Below are 14,168 nucleotides of genomic sequence, written 5' to 3' on the forward strand. Positions count from 1 at the left end.
CTTGCTTTCTAAGTATCTTGATAAGTACGTGACAGCCCACATGGTGAAACAATAAAACATGTCAGCTATTGGTCATCATTCGTTTCCATTTTGCTTACATGCTGAGGAATTTGTAAGTAACAATTTTAGTGAGTTTCTTCCTGTCAACATAAATTTCAAAATAAATACACTTTGCAATAATCTGGTAAATTGGATTTAACGAAGAAGAATTGTTTGCTTTGTTGCCATAAATTTAAAATATATAAACTATGACAGAATAATATTTCTCCTGTAAATGACGGTCTTGTTGTAAATATTTGTCGTTGTATAGTTTAATTGAGCAAATATAATTACTTTTTTTGTTGTAATATATAATCAGGTCGATGGGTTGATTCATTTCTGTTTAGATATTTAGTGGTTATGTGTTTCTCCCTGCTGGCTGAGGCTCCTCCTCCGCTGCCTGTGTGTCTGGAGAGAGTTCAGTTTATCGTTCTACATAATGTGGCGTCATAATTAGCACGAGTTCAAAACAACCAGACGCTGTCAGTACATTGAAGAAACAAAATGTCCCCTTGTCAAAACACGCAGGAAATCCGAGGTTAATATGAACTCTCTCCGAAAGCATTTAGTAGCTTCGGTGTTTCCCCCAAGTTTTATTTCTCATTAAAATGCAAATGTGAGCAGTCACAAGCTCCAATCATTTCCCTGTCAGAGGAAGTTTCTGTCATGTCTCATAGAACATTCCCTCATGACAACAGATTACATGGTAAAGAGCTAACTGAAACATATCTGTGTCAAGATGTTTGTTTTATTATTTCTTTCATCAGACGTGAAATCTGTGATAAAAAGCTAAAACAAACAAACGTCTTTTACAGAAACCCCGTCTGCCCTCAGGAGAGAGCGAGTCTCCGGCTAATGAGAGGAGCAGAGCGAGAGGCTGCAACAATGCATGCGATCTAATTGTTCACTCGAGCGCCGCACAGGCAGACAAATTAACACTCGGGCAAATTATCTCTCCGGCTGCAGCACAGGTGCATTGTGGGCCTCCACTGGCTCTCTGAAGAAACATGCCCATTGGAAGTTTAAACATTCAAAAATAAAACATTTCAAATGTGCACCGGTGGGAGAAAGAAGATATATATATGTATAAAAAGATGGAGGATGTGTCTCCTCTTCCTCACTCGAAGCCAAATTATCCAGGAAACAGGTTTCGGCCATCTTGTGCTGGTGACATAATTTGGAGAACCCGCCTTCACACCTGCGAGTTGATGTCAGCTGTCAATCATGATGTTTCACCCTGTTTTTATAGGATTAAATTGCAAATTATACACTTGAACATATCTAAGAGTGCCTAAAAAGTCCCGTATGCTAACATGGAGGAAGAAGGATTTATGCCCTATAATGCAACCAGCCACCATATGTTTTGGCTTCACTTTTCAGTAGCGGTCATGTCGTCCATCTTTATATTCAGTTTGAACACTAGTCTGTAAAATCTGAAGCCAGCTGGTCATGTAGCTTAGTACTAAAACTAGCAACAGGTGGCTAAACTGCCTCTGTGTATGTTTATAGACAAGCTAGTGAAGAAAACAGAATATTTAACAGGCTTAGTACTCATATTGTTGACAGGGGGTTGGTGGAGAACAAAACGGAGCTAAAAGTTTATTTAAAAAATGTATGTTGCTCTGCTCACACGTTGATAACAATTCATTAAAATGCTTACATGTGAGGGCTGTTGTTTATTTTGGGCTTCTCTAAGCTTAGTTTCTTCAGGTTATAACAAAGGTAAGAAACTTAACACGAGGGTTTACATACTTTCAACAAAAAACTGGAAAACTCAAACATAAATGTGTAAAATCAACTATTTCCAAGTAGAATCCCTGAATCCCACATTTTAAGTTCTATATTTAATATATTTCACTTCCAGCTCAGCCATAATGAGCCAGTCACTCCGTGTTTGACCCAGTTTGCAAGATGAATCACTTCGCGCTCAATTTATGCAATTTGACTTTCAGCTATTTAGCGGTAATGGCACCGTAATTGCGCTTCTATTCCACCTGAGCGAGCCCAGGGAAATAAACGGCTGGCGGTGCTCACAGTGTGCCGTACATCTCTCTCTCCGGCTCCGTCACCTCAGCTGCTCCCGGTTGATCGGCAGTCCGACGGGGGGAGACATCTGCAGAGAGAGAGAGAGCAGGTTTTAAGTATGAATGTACAGAGCGGTGCGGTGCATCATGAACCGGGAGGTGACGGCCCGGTCAGCCTCACTCGGAGGTGGGGCGTGGGGGGGTTATTGCCTGTGCAGTTTAGCCTGGAGGAAAGTAATGGAGCCGGTGTGGCGCTCCTCTTCCCCCCCCCCCGACTACTTGGACAGCAGTCATCACTCTGGAAACCTCCCGTCCCCGTCAGCTGCGTCTCCGTCACCAGCTCCTCTAACACCATTATTGCCACGAGAGTGAACAATGACCACAGATAGCTCCCGGCCTGGCTGCGCTGTCGTGTGAGGCACAAACGTGTGAATCTGTTTGATCAGCAGTTTGCTCCCTGTACCCTACAATTCTTCACTGTAGTGGACAAAAGGGACCGGTCCATCTTTTCCAGATCAAACATGTAAACTTCCTCTTGATGCAGCCAAACAGGTGAAGCTGTTAGTTTTCGTTTTACTTACTTATTTTACGATATGATAATGAGGTGAAACATCATGATTGACAGCTGAGACTCAATATGATCCCAAACCCATAACCACGATATTTTAGGTTCATTTTGTACAGTTGGAGGAATTGGAGACAAGTCAGGCATCTTTATTTAAGGTCGATGGCTCTGGCTAAAGTTTCTATTAGTTTAGCCGTTGCTTAAAAAAATTGGTTTTGGAACTTTTCAAGGACTGAACTGCTCTGAACCAACTGTTTTATTCATTGGGGCTGATGACAATCTCCATTTTAGAGAGTAAAGAAAGAAAGATTAAATATATTGATCATCATACTCACACATACACATGATTGACCAGCAACAGCCTCAAATACATAAAGGAATAATAAAAAGACCAGGTGAAGCAGTGAGACACAAATATAAATCCTCTTTTGTCAACAGCAGACGTCGATGTCTGCACAACGAGTGAGCACAAGAAAATCTGAAATCCATAAGTTTCAAGGTTTTCATGCTGGAGCAGAAATACAATTCTCCCCTTCGAAGGTAATTTGACAATTTGACAACTACACAAGCACGGCTGGTTTTTCAAAACTGTTAAAAGCCTGTGATATATTTCTACGGCCGACTTTTAATCGATGCCCCGCCGGGAGGAAGCTCCGCCCCCGTGTCACTCGAGAAAGCCGCGATCCATCGTGGTCAATGCTTCGGCCTCAGGATGTTGCTGCAGGCAGCGGCTGCGATAACAGGCGATGAGTTGTGTCAGCACATGAATCATCACACACAGCGGGGCACCACTGACTTTGTGCAGAAAACTGATGACGCTGTAAACATTTTAATAACTTTCTCTGCCTGGGAAACATCCACATCCAGCTGATCCTCCACCAGAATCCTCTCAGAGCGTCACCCGGGGTGTCTGCTCACAGTTTACACACTCGTAAAGCCCACGCACTGTTTCCATCTGCACGCTCATTCCATTTGTCGTCGTTCTAACATGTGTCGCTTTCGTGGAAATTACTTTAATTAGAAATCGCTGTGACTGAGAATAACTGAGCTCCTTCTGATTCAAATGACTCTCTACAAACTCCTTTTCAGGATCTGCTCCTGTAAAACTCATATACTGAAACAAATCTTAAAGAAAGTAGACAACTAGACCTGTGTTATAAATACTGATGACTTGTGTTCTTACATAATTGACAATGTTTTCAACAAAGTTCTAAAGCCCAAAACTTCTTTGTTTTATGTCGGATGACTTTTACTTGCGTCATATTCTCTTTACTCGAGGATTCGTCCGTCTCTGCTCTAACTTCTCACGATGTCTGACGCCAGTCGGACAATATTTGTAATAATCGCTCGTAATGAATCAAGATTATTCTTCTCACACTTTAATACCTCACCTCACCTGTGAACATGATTTGCACCGTTCCATCAACAGTGGTACTGAGGACAATAACTCCCATGATCCCTCACTTCCTCACGACATCATCAAACCAGGTTGATTAAGTTACATATCGCACGTTAAAAACTTATGTGGACTTTTGTCGGTTTGTTTTTCAGTTGTTTGGACTTATGAGTTTATGAATTCCTGTTTATATTTTGTATTATTTGCAGCGTAACCATCGTTCTACCTCCTTGGTGTATTTAGTCTCTACAGCTGTTCCCTGGAGTTTCCTTGTTTCCTCTGTTTGTTCCTTTTAAAGCTCCAGGCTCGTTCCCTGATGATTCGTCTCTGTTTGGTCCGTTGGTTCATTTCCTGGGTTTCTCCTGCTTGATGCATGAGTTAGCTTTTCGCCTCCAACAACGAGTGTAAACTTGTGTTTTTCTTTAAACTACATTGTTTCTACCAGCCTCGTCTGTATATTCTGCAAAATGGCTCCTGTTGAAACTCCAAACGTGGAACACATAAAGTTATTTAGTCATTTCTGTGCAAAGAAACATGTTTTTCAAAGAACAAATGTTTCTTTGCACAGAAATGTGGTAATTATTGCTTTCGGCACATTAAAGTAGTCACTTGAGGATGAATTAGATCTATCACATCACATTTCCACTGAAACTAGGCTGCACAGCAAGACTGAAAAATGAAGTGACTCCACTTTATTATTCTCCTGTCGAATGCACAGCTCTCCAAATGGCTCATATGATCCTACTGTCCCCCCCCCCTGGGCACAGATGAACTGAGGCGCGGTTACAGTGGATTAAATATTGATGTTGTCAAAGGACAAGCTTCATCTAGAAAACAACATTTGTCTTTCTGTGGAACATATCGGGCAATTAAATCTAAATCTGCAGAGAAAAGGGAGACACAACTTTTACAGATTCACTCTGGAGACGTTATTTTACAGGAAATACACAAAGCGACCTGTTGTGGTATTTAGATCTGCGTATGTGTGTGTATGTGTGTTGGTGTCTGTGTGTGTGTGTGTGTGTGTGTTGGGGATAGCAATGGAACATGGAATTTGGTGTTTGGAACCCATCAGGTTATTGATGGTGCATCTCATCAAGGTTCATGGTAGTGATGCTGACTGAGAGTCCGAGGCCCCGAGAAATCAAAACTCTGTAAAACATTCAAGCATATAAATAGAGACTTGACCAAAGAAACTGTCATTTAAAAAACTGAATGAAAATCTAAATCTGCAGAGAAAAGGGAGACACAACTTTTACAGATTCACTCTGGAGACATTATTTTACAGGAAATACACAAAGCGACCTGTTGTGATATTTAGATCTGCGCATGTGTGTGTATGTGTGTTGGTGTGTGTGTGTGTGTGTGTGTGTTGGGGGTAGCAATGGAGCATGGAATTTGGTGTTTGGAACCCATCAGGTTATTGATGGTGCATCTCATCAAGGTTCATGGTAGTGATGCTGACTGAGAGTCCGAGGCCCCGAGAAATCAAAACTCTGTAAAACATTCAAGCATATAAATAGAGACTTGACCAAAGAAGCTGTCATTTAAAAAACTGAATGAAGTTTTCTGATACGTTCATTCATCACAGCCGTCAAATCTTTCTTCTGAGCACGACAGCGGAGCGTTGACCTTTCCGGGGCCGGAGCTGCTGTCCTCCGCCTTCCTGACCACTTCACCTCTGATGCTCCACCGCTTCTCGCTCCACCACTTCAAACTGAGCTGAGCTTTCTCCACTTTTAAATATATATATATATATATCGTACCACGTTTGAAAAACCTTGATGTGATATCAATACAACATTGGAAGATGAAGAAAAATAATCATAATAAAAAACACTCATGACGCCACTTAAGCAGAAATTTACAGGGAATGTTACATGTTACCATGATCCAATGACAGGTCTTACATGTGTGTGTGTGTGTGTAGGTGTGTGTGTGTGCGTGTGTGTGTGTCTGACATGTGTATTATGTAAATAAACATCTAGTTTTGCTGTTACACGACTTTTACACTTTGCAGATTAAAGACCTAATTTAACATTTACCAACAGTTACACACAAATCTCAATGAAAAGAACCAAATTATCAGTTTTACTAATTAAATTTGATGATTGTTGATTACCAAGATTTGTAATTTAATTAAATTAATGTTGTGCAAATTACTGGGAGGCAGACTTTCTATTTCCCACACAGCAGCTTCACGACTCCTAATGTTTGAAGTTTTATCTCGTCCTTGGATCTGGTTTCATTTGGTGTTTGGAGTTTAAGAAGAGATTTGCCAAAAGCGATATTAGTTGGATACATAAATAAGAAAATTAAAGTTTGGTTCTCCTCTTATTACTTGAAGAAATCAACAGTAAAAGGTGGATATAGCGTGAAGACAAGCAAACGGCATCAAAGAGCATCAAAGCAAATTTGAAACAATCAGGCGGTAATATTAAGTTGTCAAATTGGAAAAAAAATGTATTGACATAATCAAAGTGTCACATAGGTTGAATACATCTATTTTTGTATTATTATTATTATATATATATTTGTTTGTTTTGTCTATACAGTTGATTCTCATGTGTGTGCTTTTTTGGAGCTTCGGCCAATCAGGTGTTTTTATTCTCCTCCTCCTTCCCCACGTTATTTAAACCCCAGTCTGAAAGTGAAACTCACTTCACCCCTGCTTGTAATTAACCCGGCGCTTCCTTCAGAAAGCGGAGGCTGTGCCGCGGTGCCGAGCGGCTGACTGGAACACTTCATGGCATCATCTCATCCTTTGTCCTTTCAAAAGGCCAAGTGACGAGGGACGCTCGGCTCCCGCACTAATGAAATGTTGTTAGGATGAAAACATTTCAACGTGTGGCTTCAAAGGGCCTCACCGCCTCTGAAGCTTTGTGTGGCGGCTTTTACTTCTGCTTCATTCACACTTTGATATTCAAATGAAACGTGAACAGTATATTAGTTGCGTGTATTTGTAAGATATTTCACCACCTGCGTGTTTTATGTTCTGTGAAAAAAATGAAATCAAGTGGGCGTGATCTAAAATGTGGGGATGATGCAGTACATGGTTCCTTTTTTTAATTTTGTATTCCAGGGTTGTTAGATACTGGACTTTAATATCTCAACAACTATTGGAGAGATAGTTAAGAACTTTTTCCTTTCAATCTCGTCTCGTGATATAAAGATCAACAGGTCAGGACTGAGCCACTTTAAAGACGAGCCACTCGTGGAGTTGATTGCGACTCTGGTTTCCCCAGTTCTCCTGATAACCACTTAGATTAGGACCTAGCTGTGCTTTTCATGTCTATGCACGACATAAAGACTTTGAAGCCGTAAAACCTCAAAACCCTGATCATTAATTTTCCGTAAATGTCCATTTCTAGGGTGATTATTGAGGCTTTAATTGCAATGTCCGCGCTACTTACACCAGGAAATTTCCCATGAGGACCATTAGTGAGCTGACCGGACTGGATTCCTTCTCTTTTTCCCCAGTGAAGTCGTTTGTGCAGCATGAAGACGTCTTTTCTCCAGCAGCTTATCTCTGTCTTTCTTCTTTGTCTCTGCAGCCACACTGGGGACCTTGGAGTTCAGTTTGCAGTACGACCAGGAGAACAATGCACTAAACTGCACCATTAACAAAGCCAAGGTGAGTCACTCTGACCAGAACGTGGATTTGCAGCCTTTACATTCACAACCCAGACGTTTATGGAAATAGACTGAAACAAGCAAACTGTTCAAAGCAGTTCAAACATCCATCACAACCTCGCCAATCACACAAATCCATTAACAGTCCTTCAATATGTCTCTCACATTCAATCAGACAACTGTCAAAGATGGGCACTTTAGCATCAGCCTACTCTTTTGTCCGCCCACACACACACACACACAGACACACACAGACACACGCACACAGACACACACTGGCACAAAGAGGCTGTGGAGAAACCACACATCCCACAGTCTGCGTGAGATTTACATCTATTTCCATCTCGTAGAAGTCTGTGTCAAGCAGAAACAAATATGTGTTTTGAGTTTGTCACACCGCAGAAGAATGTGTCATCGACCAACCGGCCAAATCTGAAGGATAAAAAATGATATAGTGGTGAAAAATTAGGTTTCTAAACAAATTATGATTTACTGGGACACTGTTATTACTCTATTAATCCTATATGTAGCTAGAATATCCTGGATGCTGATGCAACCATCTTCATCTAGTGATCATCTGTGTGATAAGAACGACTTAAAATGACAGAGACCATCCTTGGGAAACATGTGTGGTCCGTGTCCCATCTGTTAACATGGAGGAGGCAGGATGCAGACAGGTTGTGACCGAGACGCCGTCATGTCGTCCATCTTGTTCCACGGTGGTCGTTGAACGTGGGTAAAGCTGAACTAAAGATGCAGGAAAAAGTTTAAACAACATTTAACATTTATTTCTACATTTTACCAAATGTATTGATCTTAAAATGAATTCTCTTCTATAACTCTTTGAGACGTGCACACCTGAATTAAAAAAATGCTAACAATTCAATTTTTTCATGCAAATACTAATAAGATTCCAAAGGTAACAGTATCTTCAGTGTCTTATCCAGAGGTAAAAGTCTCCTCTTATCATGCGGCACTGGATCAGACAGATTTATGTTGCAACCATTTGAAGACGTCATACGGACAAACACAGAGGAATTTATGAATTCTTAGATAAATAATCTATCAACAGAGCATCCACCATATTGGAGGTGGGCAGTGATAACTAACTCCTATCTGATTTTAATAAGGAGCCAATTCTGAGTTAATTCACAGTGAGTGAGAGTGGAGGGGGGTTTGTCCTCTGTGGTGTGCTCCGGTGTTCGTGGAGATGAAGTGAGGGTGAGGCTACTGTCGGCAGCTGTGACTCTTCCCATCTATCTTTCTGAATGGGTGGTATGGAGGAGAGTGGGCATCAGAGAGCCAGCCTTGGCAGCAGTGTTGAACAGAAGCGCCGGCATCGAGCCATCTTGATTTATGGCGGTTATTCTCTATAAGACTCTGCCCTCCCCCCCCCCCCCGATGTCTGCCACGCATCCGAGCAGAGAAAATGATTCTTCTCTCTCAAATACCGTATCTTCCAATTTCCGTGATTTAATTTGTTTACCGAAGCACTTATTCAAACCACTGCATCTTTTTCTGCTACCCGGCTTCCAGAGCTGCAGTTGCCTGAGTGGTAACTGCAATTGAGTGTTCTCTGATTAATCATGTCTCTAATTAGATCTTATGGATCCTGGCTCTGGGTAGAAGTAGGAGGTTCACCCAGCAGGAGCAGGAAGTTTACTTGAAGTTCTGTGGACTCGTGCTGGGGCCTGGTCTGATGCTCACCAGTGCAAACAGGATTTTACATCTATACAACATTAATAGCTCATATGTTCAAAGCTTTTATCGTCACTGGCGTCAAAATCTGTATTCAGTGGCAGAAACTGACAAAAGGGTAGAAAACATGATTTAAGAAAACTAAATGTTAAAGGAGCAAACAGCCACTGGTCTGATTCGTATTCCAGCAAAGAAAAATAACTCAAGTGAATTCAATTTCTAAATTATGGAACATGAGGAAATATATTAACAGCAGAATAGTTTTTTTTGGGAGATAAGAAAATGGTAGAATTAGAATTGTGAGTGTGTGGGCGCGTTACTCATTAATCCAACATCCCGACCTCCACAGTATCTACACACACTGGCACTGACTGTAAATCAGATGGGAACGTTCCTTAGTTAACTGGCATTTAGATTTTGTGTGGTAAATATAAATATCCTCTGAACTCTTGGTGTTGCTAATTGCTGTTTTACTTTCTGCAGACCTCACGTCTATCTTTGGACCTTATTGAATAAATCAGTGTTGTTATCTGCCCGTCATCTACAGACGTATTTCTGGCATCACACTGACAAATACAGAACGTGTCTTGTCCTGTGTTAGCTAATATCAGTAGTGGGGTCCCTCAGGGCTCCACCTTCGGTCCTGTGAACTTTTCTTGTTTCCATTTACCATGTGATTATTTCGATTTTGTCACTGTTAACTGAAAAACTCTCCTACACCTCACACTCAAAGATAATAGGTGTAGTTTAAACACACTCTGGGACTCTTTTGAGTACTTGGAGTAAATTTGTCTTGGAGAGTTTCAAGAGCATTTCCCAAATTAACCCTTTTCTGCTTCCTGGACTCCGGCATTGTCTCTAAAGTGTTGAATGAGAATTGGATGAAAACACAGTGGCCAAGAAAAGCTTTTATTCTGATATGTTTCCCTTTTTAACTTCTCATTAAAACTAATGTCTACCTCTTAGCTCTTAAATCTGCTGCGGTTCAGGATGCTCCAGACAAGGACGGCTCAAGGACTGAGTGGTTTGATGGTTTCTGGATGAGTCCCAGTTTTACCGTGTGTCATGTAGAAAGCAGGATAGAGTCCAGTTCTACAAATGTTGTGCTTGTTCTATACATAATATTTTACTACAGCAGTTTTACACCTAAAGTAAAATGTTTGTGAGTTTCTAGCCGTCCGCACTCGTCAATCAGCCTTGTAAATAATTTGATAGTGGATCTAATGAAAGGTAAAAGGACAAACAGCCCATAGACTCATACCTGATTTAATTAAATCCTTCACAACAGTTTGGTGATTCACGTTTTTTTTAGTTTTTAAATGAAAGCTACTTTCACAAAGTGAACCGACTGCTGTGAGAGCCTGTTTTAGTTTTTCACCCTCATGGAAAGAGTCAAACCTCTTATCCCTTCACGTTGATGCTCAGATCCCGGAGGACTGTTTATGAAATAACACCCTGTGACATGTTTTCTCACCGGGCTTTTTAACATGTCACAGTGAGCGTTGTTTATTCACACGCTGACATCCATCCCACCAAGCAATTCACTGCTGCAGGAGGAGAACTAGCACCTATTTGAGCCCAAGACGTTACAGTGACGCTCAGATTATGTTCGGGGACAAAAGCTACAGCTGCAGGCAATGAGGGCCATCTTGGTATCTGTCAATCAAATGGAATAAAGATCTAAATTGGTTAATGGCTGTTTACTCTTAATAGATATTTCAATTTAGGTAAATATATCATTATGAAACCTGATGCTTCTTCTACTGAGCAGTTAATGTCAATGTGCTTCATCATGTAATCAGATCTCAGCTCAGTGTAATTACAGTGTACATACAACATATTAATAATAATCTACAGTGATAGCAAAGCAATAAAAAAACAGGACAGCATAATATTTTAATAATAATACCAGTAATATTACAGAAGCAGAAGTGTTGTAATAAGCCAGATATGTATTTATGACTAGCATGTATGAGGTGTTTACATATATACACTCATATATACACATAAACATAGTATATGGATATGATACATACTATCAATATAGTGTTTACTATCAGATATAAGACAGTTAGAGCATCTTTACTGTGCTGATATGAAACTCTTATATACTGTAGTTTTCCCTGGATGAGAAGAAATTAGGAATATCCTTCCTCTAGGACCATAAACGAGAAAGATATCAACTCATCAGAAGACGGCGTTAAAGATATTTATAAAATAATATTATTGCTGAATTTAAATATGTACACAATATTTGTCAGTGAAAAATGTAATCACATTACTTGATCATGATTTTCAGTGATGCTGCTCTGTCCAACCTTGTTTGGATCTAAGTTCTTGTTCCTAAATTTGCTGATGAAGTTAAAAATAAGAGAAAAAGTTCTTATTTATATTCTCATGTAAGACAACGACACGTATTTGAAGACAATGCTGTGTGTGGATGATGACGTGTGATTGGCTGCGGCCTCACGTCACAGTAACAGACTTTGGCTTTTGTCGGAGAGACATTAACTCCGAACCGACTTCTCTGTGCACGTCCAGCAGCTTCGTGGGCTCCTCGCTGCAGCCGGTGAATCAGATCACATCCGTTCTAATGTCTCTAATGACGGAAATAAGTCAATTTCAGCCCCTTTAAATGGACTTTAATTGATTTAAAAAGGGCGTTCATACATGTGGACATGCACGGAGACAAATATAGCTCAGAGCTGACGGCACTTCCTCTCCGTGGTCCTCGTCTCCTTTGGTGGCGGCAGGGAGGATGGGTGGGATCAACCATGACTCAATCACATAGAAAACATTTTGGTCTAAAATTCTGCTTTTTATTGGATGTTTCTCTCTCACTGGTGAGATCTTACAAATCGACTCGTAGCCCTCGGACATAAAGAGTCGTGCCTGATGTACAAAACTGGTCACTGGTAATGAGATATTAAGGAGTTTCTCACTTTAAATCTCACTTTACAACTCGCTTATCCAACAAGCAGAGGAGAAAGTGGAGTAGAGCAGAGATTTTGAACTTAGGAGACATTAGTTCATTGAGATGGAGGAACTGATCTTCTCCTGACTCGGAGCTTCTGAATCGTGTGTTTAAAAATGAGCTGAGGAAGATCTGGACTCAGGTTTTCTTTATCACGACCACCAACAGGACAGTTGATTAGAAAACTGTGTGTTTGTGTCTCCATGTGTTTAAAAGTCGAGCAGCGGATCCAGGAAGAGTTGTTTTAGTTTCTTCAACAGGATGTTTATCCTCAGCGGAGGTTTTTACTCTCCAAGCTCAAATTGAAACGATTCTGGAACGTGTCAGGTTTACATGAACTGTAGAAAATATTCCAACAACCAGTTCCCTCACGTCCTCCTCTGTGTCTTTCTGGTAAGATTAAAAAATGATTTGGATATTGCTAAAAATAATAAAAGTGTCCCTGTGGTAAACAAGACAAGGAAAATCTAATTTGAAACCTTATCATGTAGATGTATTAACACGTAGATAGAACTTTCTCAAAACACAGCCGTGATTGATTATAAGACCTTGGAAAAATGGATTTGGAATCAACATATTTCCATTGCATCACTAGAAACATAATCCTGTTGTGAATATGTGTTTCCTACAAACTGCTGCAAATAGCTTGTATTTGCAAATGATTTCATTTTCCATGGTTGGAAGAAACCAACACTGACTCTGTCGTGTTTCACTGTCTCATCTGTCCACGTGTCCTGCTCCCTCTGCAGACAGTGTCACTGTGCTACACACGAACAATCCACCCGAGCCCGACCTGGATCCTGTGTTTTTCCTGATTACTGGAGTCGGAGATCCACTCTAACGTCTGTACACGTCACACAAAGCAGTGAACGACGTTTGAATGACACATAAACCACATCCACTCACACTTTGGAGGTAAAAGAACAAAGCGTCTCTGTTGTGAAGCTTCTACAACAGCAACAAACATCAGATATTCACCTCAGTGGCCTGTCGGATGTAAAGATAAAACAGCCCCGCTCTCCTGGTTTGTTGCATTTCAAAAATCGCACATAGTGACACGCTGCCACTTTGTGTTTCTTCTCTCTGCTCGGCTGACGAAAGGATTCCCCGTCTCCTCCTGTAACAACATTACATGCATCTGAAAACATGAAGAATTAGATTGTCTCCGTCGTGGTACCGTGTTTCCACTGACGGCTTCGTCACATCACCGCACAACCGTGAAATCATCCAGAGATCTGCTCCCTGCAGGAGGCCCGGCTACAGGGGGGGGAGGGGGGGGGGGGGGCGTCACACAGTAATTCACAGTCGCAAAACTTCTTTCTTATAAAAAGAAACAACTGCTAAAGGTTGTAGCTCGCTCACCCTGAATTTCAACAATTCCCTGCTTGCTCACAGGTCACAGCTGATCTCTCCCCATCTGCAAATGTAGTTCATCCAGAGTGATCTGTGTGGACTCTGGAGGCTGATGCATAGAAACACACAAACGCCACATGTTATTCCTTTTTTAAATATTGAAATGTCCTCATAATTATGATAAGAAGAAAAAATGTCTGCAGCATAGACTGTAAATAAAGATGGATGACATGGCACCTCCAAAAAGTGAAGCCAAAAACCCCTGATTGCCCCCTGGTGGCTAGAAAAGTCATACACGGTGATACATTCAGTGTTAGAGGATATTCATAATAACAATAAATTCCCTGATTCTGTAACTCTGCCATTTTAAGGAACCTGAGCGTAATTTGCTCTCAGTTGTTTTCAAAATGTTCATATGCATGGTTTTTCTGGAACACAGGCCACAGAACACATTCTCCCGTCAAGTTTGTTTTTCTAGATCCCAGC

At 40.9% G+C, this 14,168-nt stretch overlaps 1 protein-coding gene across 1 annotated transcript in view; it reads left to right on the plus strand.

Moving 5' to 3' along the window:
- The window catches only part of doc2b (double C2-like domains, beta), an 89,941-nt gene that overhangs the window by 35,249 nt on the left and 40,524 nt on the right, over positions 1 to 14,168 (plus strand). The window contains exon 2 of the mRNA XM_062405956.1: positions 7,579 to 7,658. Within this exon, the coding sequence (XP_062261940.1) occupies positions 7,579 to 7,658 (80 nt within the window). The remainder of the gene's footprint in view (positions 1 to 7,578; positions 7,659 to 14,168) is intronic.

The sequence above is a fragment of the Platichthys flesus genome, chromosome 15 (genome assembly GCF_949316205.1).
Source record: "Platichthys flesus chromosome 15, fPlaFle2.1, whole genome shotgun sequence".
NCBI lineage: Eukaryota > Metazoa > Chordata > Actinopteri > Pleuronectiformes > Pleuronectidae > Platichthys > Platichthys flesus.